The 25998-nt window shown below is 40.0% G+C and overlaps 1 protein-coding gene across 3 annotated transcripts in view; it reads right to left on the reverse strand.

Annotated features, from left to right (window-relative positions):
* The window catches only part of SPHKAP (SPHK1 interactor, AKAP domain containing), a 68488-nt gene extending 46468 nt beyond the window's left edge, over positions 1 to 22020 (reverse strand). For 2 of the 3 annotated variants that reach the window (XM_017822422.1, XM_017822420.1), the window contains exons 1-2: positions 21884 to 22020; positions 2944 to 3046 (exon numbers count right to left, since the gene is read on the reverse strand). In XM_017822422.1, the coding sequence (XP_017677911.1) occupies positions 2944 to 3046; positions 21884 to 21906 (126 nt within the window). In that variant the 5' untranslated portion in view covers positions 21907 to 22020. Of the gene's footprint in view, positions 1 to 2943; positions 3047 to 21456; positions 21508 to 21883 lie in introns of those variants that run through there. The other variant, XM_017822421.1, reaches the window with a different exon arrangement.
* Between the last annotated feature and the right edge of the window lie 3978 nt (positions 22021 to 25998).

Genomic DNA, 25998 nt, shown 5'->3' on the forward strand with positions numbered 1-25998 from the left:
AGCAGTGGTAGGAATGAGGGGTAAACTTTGGTTGAGTTTAAACTCCATGTTACAAAACACAAGTTCCTGCATTAGGATCATTACAGACATATTACTGCTGAAAGCCTTCCCATCAGTACTTCTGTGAAAGAAGAATAATTTGGGCCACCCTGTAGTGCTGATCACAGTTAGAGTTCCACACACCTGCTGTGCAAAAATGCATCTATAGAAGCCATGTGAACTTTTGGGCACATTTCTTTGATAAAAGACAGCATATTATCATGGTCAAAGACAAACATAGGGTAAAAATGAATGTAGTATATCTTACAGCCCCTTGCTGTTGTAAGGCAATTCTCCTTGTTAAATAGGTTCATGTGTTTATATAAAGTGTGAGTTTGCATGTGCATTAGAACTTTCTGGGATATTCATGCTTTTAAGGGAATATACTGAAGTCCTTATAGTAAAATAATGGACGACTGCGATGATCAAAAGTGTATAAGCTTGAAAGAATTGACCTAAATTAGCAGAGCTAAATAATTAATCAAAAGCAGCGTGAGAACTGGTATTCCTCAGATCTCTACCAATACATTCCTATTGCCATTTTTGCATTTAAGCATAGGTTCAAAATATACTGAGGTGGTCTGCACCAAATTGTAAGAAACCTAAGCCTGTACAGCTTTAGCTGTCAGTCTGCACTTCTGCACTCTTAAGACAAACAGTATCGCTTGCCAAAATTTCCTCCTCCTGTCTTGTACTTCTCTTCATTCTTATCTAATTAAGACAAGTTCAGGGCCAATCCCACTGACATATTGTTAGCATTTTGCTGAATTCAGCAAGGTTGCTTTTGCTTTGCAATGGTACAACCGAAAGCAGAACTTGATTCATTGACCATACTCGTGTGACAGCTGCACACACTATACTGCTGCATATCTGGTTCGAAGCAGGATCATCACACTCAGAAAATAATTCAGGATGAATTTGCATCATGCACTAAATGTGAAATCAGCAGTAATTCATGGTTCTAAAAAAAGTTTTCCACTCTCATCTAGAGACTCAGCCGTCAGCATTACTCACTGTGTTGTGAATCAATGAACTAAATCAGCCTCTAGCAGAGTGTGGATCAGAAAAGTCACTCTTTCCCAGAGGAAAATACTGCGTATGAGTTTAGTGTAACAGCTTCCTGCTCCCTGATTTAGATCATAAGACATTAAAATACACTAAATATCTATAACCGAGACAGCATTAAAAAAGCTCTGCTCCACAAATGAAACATCTGCGTCTTCATGACTGATCATCCTAATTGCTTTGGTTAATTACTACTCATCAAAAAAGACAGGAAAGTGGGACATACAGTGGGACACACAGAATAAAATGAGCTATCAAGGGGCACATCTTCTGCATTCATTCAGGTTCTGTGTCATATGGTTCCTGGCAGGAGCCATTCATGCCAAATACAATTACTCAAATCTGCAAGTTTAAACTGTTCCCTTGCAGCAGGAACCCACAGCATTTCACTCCACCACCAATTACACATCTAACTTAAAAATCACTGTACTTAACAGAGGCTAAAAGAGAATTCTTTATTCTTTTCCACACACACAAAAAGAACACTAACACTTTCTGTGACAATGCTGTTAAGAAGCCCAAAATATCCTGCTGTTTGTCAGAAGTGTTGTCAGAAGCGAATCACTTATTTTAGTGTGCCGACAATCATAAAACTGCCTCGTGTTCCAATGAACAGTTCAAATTCATGGGATCAGAGAGGTGAAGCAGCTCTCAATCATGTGGTAAAGCCCAGCCTTTAAAAGAGAGTGATGTTTCTGAAGATGACCAAGCAGGAGCATTTGTAAAGACAGCGACAGCACTTCTCAGTGGCTGTGCCACTGTCCTTCACTCTTACATAAAGTAGATAACTCTGAGATTAAATGAAAATTTAAGATGTTCTCCCACACAGTAGGTTTTCTATGTGAAGATTCCCATTACATTCAGCAGCCTTTTTAAAAATCATGTATTATTTTGTAAAGGAACCTTTTGATCAAATGAAATATTGACACTTTAGCCATGCTGAGGTGAGCCAGAGAAGCCCAGTTCCAGCATACATATCCACTTTATTGAGTTCTTTTTTTTCTATCAATGATATTATATCTACCAAAATTTCTGTGTGTGGTTTTCAGGATAAGGAAAATAAATCTTTAGCATCTACATGTTTTATCCTTCTCTCTCCTTACATACATAAACATATATTGGTGTTAGTTTGAAAACAAACAAACAAAAAACTTCAAACCCAAACGGAAAGCGTTATTCTTTTTAGTTAAAGAAGGAGGAGAAAAAAAGTAAGAATTATAGGAAAACTGAATGAACTGTAAAGGTTTATAACAAATGCTGTCTTTTCAGCTCTAGAATTATGCCTGTGGGAGACAGTAGAGCTCTGAGGGTTATTGCAAAGTGAGAAGTGAAAGATAGCCTGTCCTCCTCAATAGTCTTTGGCAGTGCCCCCTTCCCTCTGCCACAGCATGGTTCTGGGGAGGAGGAATAAAAGGAAGCATCCATGGTCTTCACTTCTGTATTCTCAGTTGTACCGAAACTAGCTACATGCATAAATTAACATCTGAGCCCTCCTAATGACACACATACACACACAGGTGCCATTTTTTCCCCCCACATGCTCTAAATTAAATAAGTACATATAAACCTGTTTTAAGGAAAGAGTAACAGCAATGTATACCACCTCCTGTTGTAGAAACCCTTCCAGTCAGACATGAGGGAGGACAGAAAACCTGTTTCATAGACCAAGCAGACAGAAACTGCAAGATACCATAACAGCAACAATAACTTATTTTTCTGTATCAAGACCTTTTCTTTTTAAAGTATCACTTAAGTTAGTATTCCTCAATAAAGGCAAAAGCTAAAAAGCAAAGCTATGTATATATCTGACTTTGAATATAACATAAACTTAGAAGTTACCTTCTTACATGCTGTGACAGAGCTTCCCAAACTGCTTGCAGAACTGTCTGTGCTGCTGCCTTGGTGCTCTGGGACTTCATGCATCAGTGGAGATTCAAAGGTGCTGAAAAACAAAAAAGAAACAAGCCCCCAAAAACCTTTCCAGTGACTCAGCTACATAAATAACTCCAATAATACCAAAACACAGTTCAGTAAAGAGAGGTAACAGAACACAGGAAGCTGTCTATAGTCTCCTTGCTGATGTTAGTCCATTTATTGCTAATTTTCCCTTTTTGGGAGATTCTCCTGAGCTTCATGCTTTGGATATAAAATAGCAGACTGATGTCTTTTGAAGACTAGAGGATAGCATAAACTGCCTATAATCATATCTGTCTGGAATGACACTGTAAAAAGTGATACTAGCTTGTTTTCATAAGCAGACAGCTTGGAACAGCAAACAAAATACTTGTTGCATAAATTCAGCTTCGTAAACAATAGAAATATTTGCTGCATTTTTACCCGCTAGGATAGAAGTAAAGGGGTGGTGACTAAAAAGTAAAAAACACAACAGGAGAGCTAGAATTCTGTAATCCATACGGAATTGCTTGATACATTGTGGGTTTAGAGCAAAGGTAAGTCGTGCTCATACTCTGTTTTGTGAGTCAGTTGTACACAACAAATATATTTGCTTTGGGACTGTGCAAATGTGAAGTACAAAACCACAAAGACAAGTTCTCCCATCCAAGTTATTTGCACACACTGCAGGTACCACCCCTTGTACTTTTCTTCTGGAATAGTCCAGACCAGTCTTGTAAGATCTTCCTTCATATAATAATCATATTGTTGCAAGACTAGTGAAGCTTCTCCCTCCTTTACTGCAGAGTGTTAAAGGGCTATTTCTCCAGAAAGGTACTAGGGAAAGAGTTCCCTACATGACCAAGTTTCCCAAATTAGGTCTCTAGAGTGCTTTTAATTATTGCAAGTGATCTATGAGAGACTGTGGAGCATGTTGTGATAGACCATAATGAGTGACCAGGTTGCCATGGCTTGAGCAATGATCTTTCATCAGTTCCAATGGGATAACAGACCATGTGCAATTTCCTGGTACACTCAATTAAAACCTAAAATGCATTTTCATAAGCCATCAATAGTGGAGCTTAAACCAATACGTTAAGAAGAGGTTCCTTAGGCTACTGTTCCTTCCCCCCCTCCAAATCTACAGCCAAGCATCAGTAAGGCTACCTTCTCTCAAAGATCCATAGATGTACATTTCACTTGATACTACTGAGGACTAGACATGAATATATCCATTCCCACTGATAAGTAACTTTGTAAAAAAGAATTTTGCTGATGTGTGTGGTGTTCCATAATTATTTAAGAAAAGTATCTAGATGTGCTGCTATTGAAAGAGTGAATGAAAAATATAAAACTAACTTTGTGCTTATTAAGTGCCATTTGGGGGAAACATCATGAATTGCATGTGAGGATTGAATACAGATGCAGAAGTGAGACCAGAGGGTTAACTGACTTCACTTGAAAAGTGTGATACCACTTAATACTCTGGAAGATATCAGCATCCTTTGTATCTAGAAAAAGTACTTTTGCCTGTTTACAAAATTCTGCTTCCTTGCTCAGTTGATAAACAGTAACATTTCTGGGCATTGATTTCTCCAGCATTTGAGAAAGCAAAATAACATTTTATTGGCCTTATACCGAGTTCTTTAACAGAATGAGGGACATTAAACATATTAAGTCAATTCTGGTTTTGTATCTTCATTAAAAATAAGCACCTCATATTCAGAGGGTCAAATATTATATAAGTTAATTATCCTCCTTGATAAGTCCACATTTAGGTGCAGCCTAATGTAGGTAAAACTCACTACTCCCAGCAGAAGCTGTGCCCTGCCTCTTTTTGTAAGATGCATCACTTCTGCAACCTGAAAGGAAATTACAGATCAGGTCTGACCTGTAGGTTGAAGTACAAAGCTCGTTGTTTTCTCCTGCTCTTCACTGAGAGGAAGACTGAGTGGCTTTGCTACTTCTTCTCCCTACAGGGAGCTGAGATGCTGATAATGACGATTTGCTCTCAGTTACACCATGTGCAGGGAACTGAACTGCCAGTGCATGAAGTGCTGCTGAGTCTAAAAGCAACAAAGAGGACAGTTTGACCACTAAATGAAGGCCTTTTTTGGAACTTAATTAAACAGTACAAGCAGAATAGTACATTAAAGCATAGCTGGAAAATATAGTTGAAAAGTCACGTTGTGGAGCACTAATAAATCTGTGCTATCTCTGGATGATACTCCAGTAATGGGTAGCACGTGACATGTCCCATACAGAAGTAAAGCTCTCCTTCTGGTCATGTGGGAAGTGAAATGATCTTTAAAATCTTCTTAATCCTTTTAAATCTGTGTTATTCTCAAAATAAGCCCACTTTTCATTTGCAAATAGAGAAAATCTTGTTAAAAGTATGTGATGAGTGAAATAAATGTAGACTGCCATTAAATGTTTCCAAACAGACAAGGTTCCATCTATGACCGAAGTTCAGACAGGAAACACAACTACCTTTGGTGTTACTGAAATCTGGTAAACCTCAATTCTCTTGTCAGCTATCCCAGTCCTCAGCCACATCCAGCTGATTACTTAGAGCACAGGAAAAATCATCAGCTGTGTTTCACAGGACAAGGGGCAGTGCATTTACAAGTATTTGTAACACTTTCAGAGCTTCTTTTTTTGTGTTAGGTTCATGTTTCCTGTGCTGCAACCGCAGAGCAGAACCCCTGTTCTCCTGCTGCACTGCAGTTCAACACTCATTGTGCCAGTGATATGAACTCTAGGCTTCCACTGTTTGCAAACAGGTTCAAGCAGTCAGGCTTCACAGTCACTGAAAAGCAGAACTATTTTAACAAAGAAGTGTTAAAATAGGAGAGCTACATTCAGAAACAGTTTTAGACCCCACGGCCTTTTCCTCAGTGAGTTTATGGGTACACAATTTCTAAAAGAAGTACAGAGAAACAAACACACTTCCCCACAGCTTGGCCACTACTGCTGGTCAGTCAGCTACATGGTCACCTATAGGTATCACACAAAGTAGACATGTTGCAGTGCATGCTAACTGATGGAAAAATGAGCACCTAGCTGTGCTCCTCAAGCCGGGGAACCAAAGCCCAAAAACCGAAGTCTTCCGTAACTCAGAGAGGTGCAGTGAAGGTCCTGTCTAGATACCTTCAGATTCATGTCTTTCTTCCAATGTGGAATACAGATTTGGCTTTTAAACATCTCTTTTTCAGTTATCTCAGCTCTCAGTAAAATTCCCTTTTTTTTTATCCCATGGGTACCCTTTCTAAGCTTTCATTTTCAGGTGTGTGATTTCTCAAGAGACCCTCCTCAGGCCATACAGCTCTGCCACCTTCACTCTGTAGCAAAGAAATAAAGATAAACCTACTTTCCATTAACTCCCCAGGGAAAAACTATTCTGTCTTTGAGAAAGTGTCTGGTCTCATTAGTTCCTCAACAGCAGGAAGCTGAAAGAAGCTCTTGCAGAGATGTAGCCAGCTCATCACTGAATGATAGCTCCGCATTCATGTACTCTTTACTTCACACTAAGAGTTTACACAAAGCGCTGGTCTTTCAAGACATTTGGCACAGATTGGAGCCTCTCCTCTACAAGAGAAAGAAAGCTGTTGAAGATTTCAGGTCCCAGTTCTCAATTTTGCTTGCCTCCCTTGTTTAGTACGTGATGGAGAACGCTCATCTGACTTAGATGTGCTCATCTGACTTGGTGCTATCATGAAAGCCACCGAGATAACAAAGAATCTCTGTTAAGGGATGGCTCATTTGGGGAGTTTTCTTTTGGTGAAAGGTCCTAATCCACAATTCAGCTTTTGAAACTGAAGTCTGGAACCTGGACCTATGACTCAGTGTTAAGAATGTGTCATTTTCACTTTAACATTTCTATTAACGGAAGAGTCTCTACAGCCACTAATTTTCTACCAGGTACTCTCTTACTGATTCATGAATTTGGACTGGTATTTTTTCCCCTACAAGCTAAATGCACTCACAAAAAATTTCTTGGAAATTAGAGGACTGCAGTAAATATCTATGAGATTTATGTCACCAACTGTAATAACAATACATCCTCTATTACTGACCAAAATGCAAACCAATTGCTTATTCTTTCCTATGTTGAATAATTCAAAAATACTGACCTCGATGACTCAAGACTTAATCAAAAAACCCACAGCTGCTCCTAAAAATAATTATCTTCTTTGCAGATGTGGCAGATGGTGCTACATCAACTAAGATGAGGTAATTTAAAGAATTCCCCAGGTTATCACTAAAGAAAATTAATCTTGTGAAACAATATCAGAAACTTCAATTTTCTACTATCTTGAACAAACATAACCAGCTTCCAAAAACTCGCTGTTCAATCATCATTCCTAAGGAGCAATCTCAATAAATAAATTACCATTAGATATATTTTTTGAATCAATCATATTACAACCTACTGCTTTTCATCTTTACATTATGATTCCTAATCTTGGCATTTTGAACATACAAAACACACTGATCCATGAAAAAGATAATGTTGAAGGAAGTGAACTGAACGAACACAGTGAGATTTCTCAATGCAATTAACTCCAAGCTATAGTGAGATACATTCCTAATGTTTTGCTAATATTTCTACTGAACACCGTGAACAACAAAAAAGGGATGAATCTCATTTTGAAATAGAAGCGAAAGCACAGTAAAATACCTCAGCATATTCTTACCTTTACCCTCACAAATAAACCCAAAAGCTAGTCAGAAACTGAGGAAGGCAGCCAGCTTAATCCAGACCCTAAGCAAGAAGCAGTTTTGAAAGGCATGCAGTGTTCAAACAACATCTCCTAACTTCAAAGCCTTTTTGAAGTGGACAGACTAGTTACACTCTTTCCTCAGGCTACCTTTCAGATCTTACAGTTTTAAAATTTACCTTTACGTGTAAACAGGTCAGCAAAGTCACTAGGAGCAAAACCTTTAGATATAACAGTGTCAAAGTTACTATTCTAATCCATATAAATGGTTTTTATTCAGTCTGGACCATGTGTATACTTCAATCAGAGCACAGATGGTTAGTCAAACAGATGCTCTATAAATACCTCAAACAAATGTCTTTCTGATTTTGTTATGGATTTGGAATCCATGTGCAGAATATAATCACTGGCAATATCAGGATCTCATCTTGTAAGGTATTCATAGACTTGTTTCAGTCTCCCGTGGCTGCTATTGACTTGGAACTGAAAATACTGAATACTTCTCATTGTCTATGCAGTCTAACAGGTTCTTGAGTTTTACAGATCAGTTCACTAAAAAGACTCAATGTTTAAGGGCTTTATATTCAGATTGCTCATTTCACAGTGTCTATTGGGTACTCTTGATTTGCATTTCATTTTTTATCAGTGATACAGCTGCAAACAGGCCAGGTCTTTAGCTACATGCTGATGAAAAACAGAAGCAGAGAAAAGACAGCGCATGCTAAGGTGCACTTCACAATGCTGAAAGAGCCCTGAATTACCTTTATTCTGCTCCAAATTAAAAAAGTAAACAAATCTAGAAGCCTCTGTAAGCAGTAGCAATTATTACCCTTCTTTTGAATCATGTTTTTAAAATATTATAAAAGAACAGTCAAGTTTTACTAAAGAATAAATGTAAACAAATTAACTGAATTTTATGTGATCTACTTAGAAATATTCCTTCCTTCCTGTATTTACTGATTGAATTACTAAAGAAAAAATAACAAGGCTTTATGTACAAGTCTGACAAACTCCTCCACATTTAATAGTTATGGCAGGATATATTCAGTTGAGAGAGCTGACAATCAAACCAAAGAGTTGGCACTCAGGAGCTGAATGACGGATGACTGGGTTGGTGGTTTGGGATTTCAGCAGCTTACTGACAGAATCAACCCAATACAAACTGGCTTTTGCACTCAGCTGATAGGCCTGCCTTTTTCCCACCTATCCCTGGATTTGACATGGCTTTAGGATAATTCCTGATGGACCTTTGTTATGCTGGTAAAATGGCTACTTACTAAGGAACCTTTCTAGAAAGAACAGGCTTGGACCCACATCAGAAGAGGCTACAGACAAAGCACACGAGGGACTGTGAGGTCTCTCCCTGGTGGGGTGTGTAAGGCAATGACAGAAAATGCCTAGAATGATTTGTGGGTAACAACAGCTTCTGCAGAGTTCCTGATTTGGAGGATTTTATAGCAGATATGAAAAGATGTCCTGAATCAACAACTAGGGACCAGGTGAGGTCAGATGAAGAAGAATGACTGAACCTGGGAAAGATTAAGCAACAGACCCTTAAATTCAGGGAGGGCTAAAAGATTGCACCTTATGGAGATGGATTGAAAGGCAAGTAAGGCTGCTTTTCTGCCCCAAATGCAAGGAGCTTATACTCAGGTCTGGACTGCCAGCCAGGTGGGAAACAAAGGCACTGCTGAGGGTTCAACTGCAGGAAAGAAATCTTGTTAAAGGAAGGATTCTTCAAACCAATTAGTCTGTACGTATATAACTTAAGTGAGCAGTGCTGACCAGGAAGATGATTTTAGAGAGATGTAGACTGAATTAATGACAAACAGGCATTACAGAAATATTAGAATAAGGCAGTTTTATTCCCTCTGCAGCAAAAGCAATAGGCTTGCTACTATTTGAGCCTACTAAGTCAGAAAGAAAGAATATAAAATCTGAAATATTCTTAAAAAGATGACCCACAAAAATTCCTTATTCACTTAGCATATATAGTTGTAGTGTAGAACAGTACTTGTCCTCGTGCTATAGAAAGGAGGCAAAGGAGGAAACACTTGTTTTTCCTCTCCAGCAAGAATGTTCATGACTGTGTATTTATTAAGCAACTTATATTATTACTGTTCTTTCAATGGCAATGCCTATTCTTAATATAGATTATGTTGTTAGTGCAGTACAATGTAATAGTCCAAGTGTGTGATGTTATCTATCTTCTTACTTTAAAAATAATGGAAAAAACATTGTGACACAGCTGGAAACTGGTGAAACTTGGTCCAAGTTAAATACATAACAAATGTGCAAGCAGCTCCCACAGATTTCAACTAGAAATGGAAATTCTCAGCATTTTTCCAGATGAAATCAAAGATGTTGCAAATTAGACTTTCATGCCATAAAGCACTGGGTAATTTTTCCAAGTCTGTTTTATATGTTTCTTATATTTAAAAACTTGTGTTCACTGACTGCTCCTTTCCTTCTTATGCTGTGCACAAACTGTCAGCTGGGCATTTCAGGAGAACCAGTGGAATGTGACATAGGAAGATACCAGTGTTTTTATGTGGAGGATGTAAATCTTGGCTTAACTAGTTTAAATATTTTTTGACATCTTTTTATATTATATAGCCAAACTTCACAGTCAAGCTTCTCAACCAGCTTTTGTTATCAACCCATGCAGCATGATTCTCATTTGGCACATTGGAGAAACAACAGTCAAATACTGACAAAACAGGCCTCAAAGCACAGCACATGCAGTCAAGTATTTCACTATCTGACAACTTTTTTTAAAGGGTTACCTTTTAAAGATTTTTATAAATCTACTTTATAAAAGCTTTTCACTAATCATATTCAAGACAGATACTGAAAAATTCTGAAAGGAAGAAAAATGTGACAAAGATGTTCGTAACTTAAAAGTAAATGTGTATGTCATGATTTTATTTGAATAGAAAATGCATGTAGCTAATCAAAACTTGCTAGCTGTTCCCGTGTTTTCTTTTTTAGATTGATTACAAATCAAATAGATTGTACAAGTGTAATTGAAATGTGGTAGGTAGTCAGGATTATGTGCGTGATCAGAAGGTGAACATTGCTTTCATCCTTTTAATGGAATGTTTCTAATGTTTGGCAGACTTTCTGAAATTCTTTGCATCCACTCTCCTCAGAAATAATAAATCTGGCTTTGGAATTATGAGATTAAGAAAGGGCTGACTTGTCCACAGACATTTAAGGGAGAAGCATGGTAATTTCGCAGTGTCGCAGCATCACTTTCAGCTACTTTAAAAAGGTAAAGGGCAAAGCTGTTAGTGAAAAGGGACTGGTGATACTGGAAAACCAAATTTTTCAACAGAGAATCAGGATTATGGAGCAGGTTAGGGTCTTGGAAAAAGCAAGGTTTGTGTATGACAAGCCAAGTGGCCATAATATCATGCTGAACAGTGCTAATAAAAATCATGAGAACTGACTTCAGCATACTGTAGCTGAAGATGCACCTCTCCATAGGACAAAAGTAAATGATCCTGAATACTAGAGGAAATTATAACAAAATATTTCTTCCAAATGCCTGAAGAGTCCCCAGCCACTGGTAAGCCACAGAACAGTAAAGCATAACATCTTATTTCTTTTTCCCCCCTTTTTTTTTTTTTGTTGGGAGGGGTGTTGGGGGCTGCATTTCTGCCAATGCCCAAGGATTTAATTGATATTCTTCCATAGAGAATCTACTCTTCTTCCTCTGTTCTCAGAAATAACATCACCCAATTCTAACATAATTTCTATAGCTGTAAAAATGAAAGCAATTCGTCGTCTACTGTCATTAATTTCTTTGGTTAGGCAGCTTCACCAACATATTTATATATTGAAAAAATAATTGGTCAAAATGACACTATATAGTTGTAATGTTGGTCCCTACCAAACTCAATTTCATTACAGTAAATATTTTACTTTCAGAAGTACCTATCTAGTAAATGTATTATTTCTTCAACTCTATTCAGTTTTCCAACCCTTTTTCTTTGAAAGGAAGTCAAGTTGGTTTAGATTCCTGCTAAATCTTTCAAAACATTTTTTACAATTATAATGGAGCTCAGAAAGCAATATGTTTTTACCTTGACTAATGACACCAGAAAAATAAAACAATAGTCCAAATATAAGTGTTTTCATCTGAAATATTCATAGAAATTTCCTATTCTCTTGAATCCAGTATTGTTTCTATGACCACCTGCAGTTACATTCATAAACTATCTAGTTAAAATGTCAGAGTACATTCTGGTTATTTTAATGCCAAGGAATACATTCTGTCATTGCTTATTCACAACAAATCTTATTTTAACATATTTTACATGCCTGAAATATTCCCAAGCAATTCTGATTTACTACTAATATCCCAAAGGAACACAAATCTTATAAATTTTGATGCTATGTTAATATGTCAATAAATACAATCTGTGATAACATAGAAAACAAGACCTCAAAACCCACTTGCTTAAAAGTATGGTTTTTTTTTAAAAAAAAGCATAACAGCACTCTCAAAGATGTGAACAAATGAAGCTGCTTTTAATTAACTTGGCTTCTAATATGATGGAACATGCCTTTGTATAATTCTGTCAAGATACTGCAAACATTGTCTTTGGTTTAGCTTGCTTCAATTTGTGAAACCTGTAATGTGATTAACAGGATTGATAAAGGCAATATTCCCAATTTCTTCCTCACTTACATCAGCACAAGGGAAGCATGAGATTTCAGTCCAAGAAATTATAATTGAGCTTTTTTGGCAAGACGAATCTTTCTTCTTTCTACCCCTAAATCTACTGCCTTTCTAACTCTACATAAGGAATGTAGGACATTATCTCTGAGAGTCTAACAGTGAATCAGGTCAATGAGTTATTAATTTAATTAATCTGATTTTTTCCCTTGGTGATACGATGTAGGTAAACAGAGACTGCTTTGCAATGAACTTCAGATTAACCATAAAACTGTTGTGATACCTGGGCTTGAAATGGTTACCTTGTTCACAGTGGGATGCACAAGGTCCAGCAGCACTGTCTGCACCACGGACTGAGCTCAGGTTAAGCTCTCAGACAACCTTACCAGTACCTGCAGTGTGATTCCATGAGTACTTGCTAAATGAGTATTCCTGCATTTACACCTAATGCAAAAATACACCAGACTATGTGTAGACATGAATACTTAGTCATCCACTCAGCAGGAGAGGATTTGGTTGCAGAGAATCTGAAAGAGATTAAGCTGCTCTTCGATGCCACTTGCTCTTTTTTCATGCTTGGTCCTTGCAGATAGAAGTGTTTTATCAGATGTTAGCTCAGGGACAGACAAGTTCACTTGCACCACAGTCTGGGAAAGCTCCTACAGTAACTTCAGTGGAACTGACCCTGAGGTTGTATCCTACTGGATGAACAAAATCAGTGTCTAAATTGAGCAGATGTATCACAACCATTAGCTTATCCAGGCTTCTATTTAAAAATAAAAACACTATGGCAGTGTGTTTTTTGTGTTTGTAATGCACCCAGAAGTCCCAAAAAAGTATGAAGGAAGCTGAAAGAAAGTACTCACTGTCTCCAGGGCAGAGATGTTACTCTGCTTCAGCAGAGCCCAGCAACAGCCAAGCTCTTTCTATTAATTTCATTTAGAGTAGAGCTTGCCTCTTGTTCTATGCCTTTGGGTGTGTTTAAGTTTTACTCTGATCAACACTGCAAAGTCTAAGTTCTTTCAATTCAGATGGTCAAAGAAAAGGTATGCACTTAAATCCAGGTTTTGCATAATTAGTATTGTTTCATTAATGGGGAATCTCTTTAACAACTTCAGCCAGAGAAAAACACAGTATAATACAGAGGTCTAGTTCTGTGTATCCAAAAGCAACCCATGCAAAGTAAACCTGGCCCTATGGCCTCTTTGTTTGTTTGTTTTAATTACTGGATTTGGATTAATATTTGTATTTATATTATGTGTTTATGGTCTTTCACTATTTTTTTCAGTAGTTACTCAATTATTTTTCTAATACACTATACCTTAAAAGCCTCTCCCTTACAAGTCTTGCCTTCTGAATCAGAAAAATCACCTGTTGCAAATACATGCATACTTATCAATTTTATTTGTATGAAATAAAAATCTGCTACTGATGGTAGTACAAAAAGGCACCTCTCTCCTATAGTCAGTTGTGCTGTTCCATAATGTACACTATTGATTTCCATAATCTTACAACTATGGCTATACTTGTAAAAGTACCAAAACTTGGTGCTTGGTAACTACACTAACATTTAAATTACATCATGTGAACATTGATACAGTTCATATATGCTACTTTCAGGAATGTGTATAATGTGACCATGGGATTTCACTGAATTTATGGCACATATTATGTTTAGGATTGAATTTATTGGCAGACACAATGTGATCACTTAACTAAGCTCATTAATAGCCATGCTATTACTTCTGTATTTTTATATATTCAAGAAGCAATTATTTTTTATTCCTATTGAGTGAAGGGTCTTATTCCAGGCTTTATGTAAGGATAATGAGTTTTCATTTCAACATAACAGCACACAAACCTTTTCCTTTTAAAAATAAATGACCTGTTCATTTTTATTAGATGTCTACAGTGGTAAAACACATTTTTCACTGAGAAGGAAGACACTGCCCTGACAACATAGAAGAGAAACAATCTATAAGCATGTTGTTGAACCATTACCCTGCTGACTTGATCTCTTCCCTTTTCAAATTGAAATAGCACAGGCAGTTATAAATTTATCTTGGGGGGAAAAGGATTTGGACTTAATTTAAACACAGTTCTGAAAACTAAGAGACACCATTTCTTTCTTCCTTTAATATTCTGAAGAGCCACTGCATGTAATGAATAGCTCCACTGCTGATGGAGTGCCTGTAGATGAAATTCTGATAACTATGCAATCTCACAGGGACTACATGGGGACCACGGAGGTTTTTCACTGCTGGAAGAAAATCTAAGTCCCGTGGAACTCTGTGTGCCTTTCTGTTTAAAACGTCTTAACTATACCACAACAGTGTCTTAGTTCAATGAATTCCAGTTTTCCAGCAATTCATATAATAGATCAAAACTTTTCCAGAAAACAAAAAAGCTCCCCTAACACTTGAAAGCTGGTTATTGCAAGTGCCTGGAGCCAGATTAGGATGGAGCATGGAGGGCAGGTCCCAGTGTTAAAAGTGACTGCTGAGGGTTATACAGGACTTGTTGGCTGGTTCTGAATTTCAATAGCAGGGAAATATAAACTGCAGCATAAAGTTCTGTGTTAGAAGTTTTAGAAAAGTCCTTTCTCTTTCAGCTATAAATTAAATTTGATCAAGACTTAGAAAGGAAACTTTGTTACACAGCACTCAAGAATAATTAGATATATAATAAATTGTGATGCCACAACCAAGAGGAAACATAGCTTTGATAAAAAACACTGACTACCTATTATGTGCCATGGGCATTGGCAGTAGCCAGATATTTAATAATAATCAGGCAAATCTTGAAGTGAAGAAAATTAATGATGGAAACTAAAAAGATTAATTAAAACAATCCAGAAGTTTTAAAATTCAAAATGAGCACAAAATAAATCCCAGCAATCGTAGTATTAATCTGCACGTGCTAATTTTGTAGTTCTTATAAAAAGAAAACCAGAAATATGCAGTACAGTTTTTTCTCTCTGTTTTCAGTGAAGCGGGAGGAAGGGAAGGTGCACTGTACACGCAGTCTGAAGCATTTGAATCCACTGATAAGCAAAGAGGTTTTTAAAAAATTGGGGAAACCCCCCCAAAAGTTTCTGACACTGAGCTCTGGATAGATGTGAAGTTTTTCAAAGTGCATCATTCCCATGGGTGCCAGGCAGGCTTTCCCTTCCCGCTTCTCCCCAGAGAGCACAGCCAGGAGCCTGCACAACACACCAGGAGAGGGGGAGCTGCTGCTTCATTTTATTCAGTGAGTTGGTAATTAAACCTATTGTTTTGCTGTAGAAATTTAATTAATTTTTCTTCTTCTTTTGAGAAAAAACTTAAACTGCCTGTTCTGCTTCTCAGTGACTGCTCAAATCTGCATGGCTCTTAGTGCTTGCATTCCTGATCCCTCATGTTGAAGCTGCTTCTCCACTGTTAATTAAGTAAATACTGTCCCTGAGAGGCAGCACTCCAGTTGAGCAGTATACCTGGAGGGAAGACTGTTGGGGTCTCTGTGATCCCAGGTTGGTATCCTCAATGGAGTGAGCTTTCTCAGCCTCCTCTCCTCCTCAGCACCTCTAGCACACAACTGTGCTGTCTAAATATGGGACTTCTGGCTGCAGGTGCCAATTATGGCTTAAAATGTTGTTCTTTAGAGGGTGTTTTTAGACACACGTTTAGGGAATGACAGTTGCCTGAGAAGGGACCTGAACCAGATTTAGTGCTAGGGTTCATTATCCACAGTGCTGATAAAGGCTCCCACTAGTTTATGCCCTGCTCCCTCCTTCTCAGGGAGTAGCTGAAGAAACAAGATGTAATAAGAAAGACTAAAGTGATTAATATAGGGCTGAGGAAGGAGATGGCAAAACCTCCATGGCCTAATGAGTGTGCCTACAGCAATTAATGGAAGGAGGTCATAGCCTAAATGATACATAAAATGAACAGCATAGCAACAAATTATGGATGTTTCAAACTGTCACCTACAGTTGTCAGTGTTTCTCAAGTCTATACTAGGGGAAGGATATTTGAAGAAGGAGAGGATTGAACTAAGAAGGATAAGAGTTGATACATATTGGCAGACTGAAAGGACACTATTACAAGCATTGCAGTCAGATAGGGGAGAAGTGATGCATGGAATTGGAGCAAGAACAGAAAGAGGAGATTAATGAATGTTTTCTGGAAAAGTAGTCTGAAGTTCATGTGGGAGGCTAAGGTAAGGTGGATTAAAGAATTCAAAACAGATGAGATTGGTAAACTAAAGGAAAAAACAAAGATGCAAGCCTGGAAATAAGCAGTAGGGTTTTGTCACTATAGTGCATATTTCATTAGTGAAACAAAGCATGGAAATTATATAGTTAATTTCTTTACAACTTCTGCAAGTTTCCCTCTTCCTGTTACCCACAGTCCTGCTCCTCACGCGATAAGAATCCTCATCCACAGACTTATAATCTTTGACAATTTAAGTTCCTTCTGGTTTCAGCTGATTTTTTTCTCCCCTAACCTCACTGAAAGAAAGTATCTCTGAGAATTGTTGCATATGTTTAACAACACAGGTTAACCAGGTTAATGAACTGTTTAAAGTAATTCCCCATGAAAACAGGGCACAGCATGTTGTTTCAAGAATTCCCACCACTGACAGTCAAACTAGCATTGTAAGAAGTTGGTGAATGTTGAAAATTACCAGAGAGCATTAGATAAATTTTCTGGCCACTCCACTCATAACATCTGGCAAATTCATCTGCTAATTTGCAAATGAAAAGAATACCCAGCAAGTATTAAACTGATTCCTCTGATTGGGCTGCAGTACTGGTTCTGCATGAGTGCATAAAAACAAATTTCATCCTCATATGTGACACCAGCTGCTGTTCTAATGCATGTAGTTGTCTTGATAATGAGAGTTCTGACATTACACTCTTGTTCAGGGGATTTCTTTATTTGCCCTCTTTTATTTAAATAATACTTGTAATACACTTAGTTCTCTTTTACTCACAGAGGTGGAAAAATCTGGAGAACAAACCTGTAAGCTTTGTGGCCTCTGTGCTCAGTCTCACTAAACAGCCCCCATCATCCCAAGTAGTTTTCTTCACTTATTTCATTTCACTCATCACTGACAATTCTTCAAAATAAATTTTTAGTATCGAGTCTTGTTTATGTGCTGCTGTTCTGTCTGTTTTATTTTATTTTTGTTGACATTCTGTTTTCTTTAACGATTTATTCAAATTAATTGTTATCTGTAGCTTAGTCCCACTGCTGTTGTGGAGTCTTTGCCTGCAATCTTGTCTCCTTAAAGGATCAAAGTTTTATTTGATTCACTCCTAAAAGCATCTTAGTACAAAGCCACCAAATCTGATTTCTCTGTTACACAAGATCCAGGCTGCTTTGCTGGTCCACAAGTGCAGCTGTGAGCTTTGCCCGTGACATAGTGTTGGCTGTGTAAGTGCCCAGTGGCACTGAGTGTGTGCCACATGCCTGCTGCCTGTAAGGGAGCTCTGGTCCAGACCTGGCTTTTGGATCTCCTCTCAGCTTTGAATATCCCAGCTTACCTCTTTACATCTGCGGTCACCCCTAGCACGTTCATCAAATATAAACAATGCTTGGTTTCCAACAGGATCCTGTAAAACCAGTAAGGCTTTTCTTAGCCTTTGTGCAGTATGTGCCACACACCAGGTATTACTGAGATGTAGCACAGATCATTTTGTGGTGCTGATACAACACCTCTTGCAGAGCAGAGCAGGTTTCTCAGAAATAGCCAGACTTTCTTTGAGCTTGTCTTTTTCACTTTTTAGAACAGAAACACTGCTACTTCTCATCTCTGTTGAGTGGATATACATTTTAATTCTTCTGAATTACCATTTGGTCTAATGTTGTTTCTAAGCCCTAGTGCTGCTTCTAATTCTGAATTGAAAAATGCTTTTAATTCTTCTGTTTCTTTCTAGTATTCACACAAAAGGTATAGATGCCAGTCCGAAAGAGATGTCTGAAGACTTTTATTTGTCAGTTAAGATTACCGTCAGATATACAGGGTTGGCCAAAAATTGCATATGTGTATAGGTTTAGTTTAATAAGCTTAAGCAGAGAAACTGCAGTTTTACCAAAAGGGGTGGTTGTATGTCCTTAGGCTTCTGTGCAACAGCATTCCAGATAGTCACTGAGTAACAAAGGGGAATAAGTTCCTGCCTCATATGTAAAAAGTTCTAGCATTTTTTATTCCTGTCTCTCGCCTGAAGAGGCTAAGTGCAAGCTGGTATGCTTAAGATATTAATGTGTGTGTGGGGGGGTGTTTCCCTCCACCATAAAAACAATAAACTAAACAAAAACACCCACCACAAACAAAAACCCCCAAACAATAAATCGTTATAGACCACATTTTCAGCTTCCCAATTGCAACCTGCACCAAAAATGTCTTTTAGCTGCTTGAAGAAAAAGTGGCAGCTACCAGTTCTGTGCAGTTCTCTGCAGCTGCTCATCTGACCCCCAGGCTGAGTGTTCACTGCAAGCTACTGCTAGAAATGCTAAATTATCAGTGGATGCCCAAAGGCCACTCTCCTGCCCTGCAGTAACAGTTGGCATCCACACCCAGGGGATGTGGATCCACACCAGGGGATTTTTTGCTTTCAGATATGGAAGCCAAAGGAAGGGAAGGCCCTGAGCAGGAACTAACATGCACTCTGAGTTTGTGCTGGACTCAGGGACTGATCATAATGTGGGATAGGCAAGTCAGCAAGTGGGCAGAGCTGTGGCCTTGGTTTAGGAAGATGTGTGTAGGTGGGTAAGATCAGACATGAACAGCCACAGAAACAGGTCAGTGCCTGAAATTATTCTGAAGGGAAGACACAAAATACCTTTGATTTATAACAGTTTGACAGTGAAAACTTTCTTTGGTGAGGCCTGTAAAGCTAACTCCTAAAAGCTAACATTCAGAGTTTGTATTTCTCAACAGCTGCTGTAGCTAGATTTCAATTAAAAGTTGCCTAAACATTTTATTATGGGAATAATGAGATGAAGCTGTATGATAACAAGTTATCTGTCCCATGACTTCCCAGGTATGCTTTTTTCACAAGATTTCCTGGTGAAGACAGGAATGACCTGAATGAACTATTCACTGTTCTGGTCACCTTCTTTCCTGGAGTCCTCTGATCCTTATTCACAGACAGAAAGTATGAAGCTTACCACTGTTCAGCAAAGAAAGGTTACCTTGATTAACAAATAACAAGCAGCTGTCCACATACCAGCCTCAGGAGATAAGAGAGATGAAAGAGAGAACTGTGGTTCTTGGTGTAGGGAAGTCTGACTTGCTTAAGCTGTGGGAAAAGAATCACTCTTCAGGAAGAAGGAAGAGGTATGTAGCTCACATGAGCAAGATTAGCCTTGGCCTTTCTACAGAAATAGGCAATATTATCTGGGTAATAGGCCTATAGCTGGGATGAAGAGACGAACAGATGGCAGAGCTCTGGAATAGAGTAGTATTGGTTTCTTCAGTTCCTTCATGCAGTGATGAAAAGCCTAGCAACAATAGTGTGGAGTTGGAAGATGGCTGTATGACTATAAGGACGTGAATTTGTAAAAATGAGAACAAGACCACAAGCAAGGAAAGCAGCAGCTTGTCTAACTCTTAATATCTTTAAGACTGTCTCTTTGGAATATTTGGGGTCAAGGCTGCATTCTAGCCAATTTTCCTTGTGGAGTCTGAAATATGGGATGTCATGTCAGATAACCTAAAAGTCTCTTTGGCCTTAAACTCTGTGTCCCTCTCTCTTTCAGATTGTCGCTTCCCATAAAATACTAAAGTTTGTACAATCTCTTTGTTATTCAGTGGGCAAAAATTGTATATAAAATTACTAGACATGATTAACAACAACGAAAGCTAAATCCTTCTCATTTCACCATGAAATGCCAGGGGAGGAATCGTAAAGGATTATTTCTAGATTAGGCAATTCAGATCAAAGTAGAAAAACATTATTAAGCTTTGGTCAGTAAATGTTTATTGACACGAAACACTACTTAATCCACTCTCTCTGAGGGGTTGCTTTAAAGCTTTTTGTCTTCTTCAGGTAAATAAAAGCAATTTCTACTGCAAGTAATTATCACCCACTTAGGTGTTCTCGTGCGTCCCTCCCCCGCTCCCCCCCCCGGCAGTTCCTCTTGCGTGTTCAGGTAGTTATGCGTCGTTTTACTATCTTCCTTTTAAGGCTGTGCTCTCTCCAAACTTTGTTTTTATCGGGTTTTTACCACTCATTAAGACACTGCACTGGAAGCAACTAAACCAAAACGAATTGTGATAATTTGCAAAATATACTTTTTATCTCTGATAGTCTGTATCATACTTAAATGGTACAATTTCTACAGTATTTGTCTGCCTGCTACCATCAAAATGCAATTTACTTTTGATTGTTAAAAATTACGCTTAACCACATCTTGCATCTCCGGTAGGCTACTGCTATCTGTGCATCCATTTCCGTCTCGAAGGAAGTTTTGCCCTAATCGGTTGTTTGTAACCACTATAAATACATGTTCGTTGGAGCCGGAACAACAGAAGTACAGTGATTTTTTTTTTTTTTTTTTGATTTTTCTTTCAGATAAGAATCTGACTTAGTAGGTTGCGGACACGCGTCGCTGTGATTTAAGCACAATATCCTAAAGGTATTACTAAGCACTAATTAACTTACCGACTCTCTTAAGGCGCTACGGTATGAAAACCAGCCGTTAGGGCAAATTTAGATGACAAAGTCTCTGTTTTTCCTTTCTCCTGTAAGAAAAGCCCTCTAATTCCCGCTCTCTGCGTCGGAGCAAAGCCCCAGCGAGGTGATCACCTCCCGATGGGTGACCACCTCTCGGCAGGTGCAGCGCGCCCCCCGCCCCTGCGCAGCCCAACCCCAATTCCCGGCGCCGCTCCGCTCCCGGCAGCGGCTCCCGCTCGGCCGCTCCCCTGCGGGCACCGCAGGAGCGCAGCGCGGTCCCTCCGTGACCGCCCTCAGCCCGGGGATGCTCCTTGCCCGCAGCCGGGGATCCTCGGCAGTGGGGCGGCTCCTCTCCGGGAGGGTCCCCGCGGGCGCCCGGCGCCGACACTCACCGGGAGCAGCGGGACCCGCGGGCTCCCGGCGCCGAGGCTCGGCGGGCAGGGACGGGCGGTGCTGCTGTCGCCCAGCGCGGCGGCCCCGGGCACACGCGGCGCGGCCCCGAGCGCGCAGGCGGCGGCGCGCGGGGAGGGGCGCGGGCCCTACCTGGGGGCGGCGGGCGGGGGCTGCCCGGCCATGGCGGGACCGGCGGCGGGACCCTCCGCTCCGGCGGGGTCCGGGCAGCGACAGCGCGGCCCCGGCGCGCTGCGGCGGCACCTCCCGGCCCTGCCCTCTGCTCACTCCTCCCCCGTCCGCCCCGCCGCCTCCCCCGTCCCTCCCTCGCGGCCGGCGGGCGAGGGGCTGCGCTCCGCGGGGCAGCGCCGCTCCCGACCCGGGCGAGTGAGGTCACCCGGGGCAGCGCCGTCCCCGCACTCTTCGCACCTGCGAGTGCCCGGCCGGGACATGCGGGAGGGATGCAGCGGTCGGGGTCTGTGTCGCTGGAGCGATGTAGCGCCTGCACCGAGATCAGGACGGCCGCAGAAGTTGCTGGCGTTGTGTTCTGTCTGCGGTGTGGGAACAAGGACGTGACGGCGAGGTGCTGGGTGACTCCGGCAAGGAATGGGCGATCGTTGCCGAGTCCTCCTTACGAATGTCATGATGTTCTTGGAGCCCCAGCCCCGTAAACCATGTGATTTAAATGACGGTGGTTTCTGTCGGTTTAGATGCGAGACTCAAGCATTTAGAAAAGGACCCTACTGGGTTAACTACAACTTACGTCTTGCTTTAAGCACCTTTAGACTATTTTATTTGGTTACTTTCAGCAAAGTTCCCCCCCCCTTTGTTTGTTTGTTTACTGGTTGGTTGGTTTTTTCAAAACAATGCTGGATGTCCTGTGGCTTGGCTCTGTCGTGTTTGCATTACCATGTCGGAGAATCTGTGCAGTACAAACGATTAGAATTGGTCTGTAATCATGGAAAGGTGAGATTAAAAGCACCTGAATCACAGGTGATGCATGGTGCAAATGTATAGTTTTGAACCCACAGCTAAAGCAAACACAGAGCCTTCAGGGTTCAGCAGGAGTCCTTTGGTTCAGGTGTGAAATTTGCCGGGCTGGAGACAATTGTCATCACCCTGTAGCTGCAAGAGTCTCCTTTTGCTGAGACTTGTTTTCGATAAGTTTAGGATCTAGATCGAAGCCCCAGATCTGCTCCGTCCAGTTAGGTGATGAGTGTTATACTTTTGTTAGTTATGTAGCAAATGCTGTGCTCAACAGAGGAATTCAGTAGTAAAACCATAGCAAGAACTTACACATATCCACAAATACCACTGAAAGCTTGACTCCTGTATGGTGAGCCCTGTTCTATAGTCATTGCTCTGTTCAGAGATTTGGTGAGTGAATTCAAAGACAAAGAGGAAGGGCAGGTTACAAGGGCAATAAGTCCATGCTTGGGCAACCATCTTTTTTTTTTTTTCCCCCCTGCAATAAAGATTCACTGTTTCTTTCTTTAAATACATCATTCCTGTGACTTTTCTATACTTTGCTATTGCCTTTAGTTGGCACAACATTATGAAATCGTGAAGCTTAGTGAGTTTTGGAAGGGCCTGGGGCATGCAGAGAGAATTATTTTATATATTAAATCAGGTTTTGTTCTCTGTTCCAATTTAAAGCACAGAAATTTCTTAAACCAACTTTGCAGCCAGAGGCATGGTAGCATTTAACTATTGAACCAACATTTTTCATTGTTAAGAAAGGCTACCTGAAGCATTTGTTGTTGGTGACTTTTGCATAACCAAGAGGAGGAAGTTTCATCTTAATTTTTAAATACCTCATAAGACTTTGTGGTAAGGATATGGATTACACCTTCTGTCACCTTGTGAAGTGACAATTGAGAGATGACACGGCTAATAGCTACATTGTGGTGGTTAAGGGTAAATGGAAATCAAAGCCAAGGGAAGTATTGGGGTTTAAATGTAAACTGGAGAAGCTGAGGAAACTAAGAGACATAACAGCCTCTGAGGGGAGTGCTTGAGACATTCTGACCTTCTCTGCCAGCCCATCTAACAGCATAGAAACTTGAGGAATCTTTCCAGATTCTGAGCGAGTGAAAAGTCCTGAACTCCAGATCCACACATACCTGTGGCTTTACCTGCTTAAATGCAAGCTCAGGTTAGCACTGGAACTGGTTGTCTGCATGAAACATCTACTTAGTACTTAAATGTCATCCCCTTTGACATGACTTCCTTGTTACTGTGCTGTACTTTTCCTGTGCCCTTCCAATGCTCTTGCATCCTTTCATTCCTGGAAACAGGAGGCTGTAATGCCCTTTCCTCTTCCTTAGTTCTCCCTTTGCATATTCTGTGTTTTGGAGTCACTCAGACTCCCAGGTCTGTTGTGTCCCTTATCCCTGTAGACTGTTTCTCATCAGCCCTTCTCTAATAGACACCACTGCTCTACACAAATAGTGCTTAATATTTTCTATCATCTTCCACTTGATCAGTTACTTTAGTTTCATTTATCTTTAAGTTGTTTTCACATGACTTTGCATCAGATCTCCAGTTTTGTATTTGAAATGTCCTTTTTTCTCTCCCTCATGATAGTATTTTCTTTCAGATAAATTCAGTCTTGTTGCCACCAAGCTTCTAATATCTCACATGTTCTTCCTTGTTCAGTAGCATGTCTGCTCCTCCTTTGCTGTCATTATCTGATCCTTTTCCCATCACTGTTCTTTTACCCTGGAGATTTCCTCTTATCCCAGACTGAGTCCACATGTAACACTGCTGGACAGGGTCCAGTGGAGGGCTATGAAGGTGTTTAGGGAACTGGAGTGTCTCTCATGAGGAAAGGCTGAGAGAGCTGTACCTGTGTAGCCTGGAGAAGAGACAACTGAGAGGGAATCTTATCAATGCATACAAATATCTTCAGAGCAGGTGACAAGATAATGGGGCCAGACTTTCTTTTCAGTGATGCCCAGTGACAGGGCAGGGGCAGCAGACAAAAACTGAACACAGGAAGTTCCATCTGAGTATGAGGAAAAACTTATTTACTTTCAGAGTGACAGAGCACTAGAACAGGCTGTCCAGAAAGAATGTGGAGTCCTCTTCTATGGAGATATTAAAAACGTGGACAGGACCCTCTGCAGGCTGCTCTTGGTGAACCTGCTTTAGCAGAGGGGTTGGACAAGATGACCTCCAGAGGTCCCTTCCAACCATAACATTTCTATGATTTTCACTTGGTGCCTCCTAGGTTGCATTTAGGTTGCTAACTAAAGCTGGTCCAAGGCTTGTTCACTGGCCGCATGGGCACAGGTTAGGGCATGGCTCAGGTCTAAATTCCCTTAGTTTTTGAAACACTGTGACTTCATCCGGACTGTTTGGGGTTTTTTTGTTTGTTTGGTTGGTTTCTTTGGTTTGTTTGTTTTGTTTGCTTGCTTTGTTTTGTTTTCTTTTTCTTGAGCAGGAAACTCGAAGTTAAAGAGTACAACTAGTCATGGGGCTGTGCCTGACTGACATATATAGAGCACACAGACCCTGCCAGTCACATAACATGGCTCACTATTTCAGTCATAAATATGCTTCAATGTCTTATCTAACCTCTTTAATGCCTTCCCTTGGACACATCCTGAGCACTACAGCTTCTCTCCATTCTGTGTATTCCTTGTTTAGTTTCATGGTCTTATGTACTGTAGTTACTGAAACCTTGTAAGGGCTAAGGAAGTTAATGTTAACTTATCCCTGGGATATTATATGTTACTTATCTTCATAGATTTTGGAGAAGAAGCTCAGACATAACATGCAGCATGTGATTAATCTCTGAATATTTTATATTTTTTTCCTTCTTTTTCTTTTACTTTCTTTACTTTTTTCTTTCTTTCTTATTTTTTTCCCCTCATTTTACTCTTGCTCTCTCAACTCTTCTGCTCTAAGTCCCTTAACTTTATAGATAGGGTTTTCACATTCCTATTTCTGGGTTTCAGAACAGCTTCTTCAGTACTGTTGAAATGCTTTGCTTCTGTTGTGAAGGAAAAGGACAGAAAGACCTTCAGTTAGGGACTCAGAAAGGAAATGACCATTTTCTGTCATAACTTTGGCACTTCAGAAGTTCATGACAGGTTTTCTACTCTCTAATTTCAGATTGTCTGCTCTTGTGAGTTGTCAAGGGTAAGAGCTCTGTGACAGAAGAAGAGAGGAGAGGTTTTTCCCTCATTAGAGGTGGGGATATTTGTAGCTCAGTCTCACCTTTACGTTTGGTTTTTGTTCCCTGACGTGATATGACTGAACCATCATTCTTCCGCCATAGACACTGTCACTCATCTGCCCCTTACTGCAGCAGATAGAACTGAGGCTACACACATACTGGTTCTTTGGTTTTTATCACATCCTTGTAGCTGATGTGAAGTTCTCTGATTCTCACCATGTAATTTAATTTCCTCTCATTTTTTTTTTTGCATTAGTAACTCTGTATTGTCTGTTTCCATCATCCTGCAAAAACTCCACAAACATGTCTTGTACCAACATGTTCTCTTCTCTTGCTTCTTCTCACTGTTTCAGAGCCCTTC

The sequence above is a fragment of the Lepidothrix coronata genome, unplaced genomic scaffold (genome assembly GCF_001604755.1).
Source record: "Lepidothrix coronata isolate B3197 unplaced genomic scaffold, Lepidothrix_coronata-1.0 Scaffold97, whole genome shotgun sequence".
NCBI classification, from domain to species: Eukaryota; Metazoa; Chordata; class Aves; order Passeriformes; family Pipridae; genus Lepidothrix; species Lepidothrix coronata.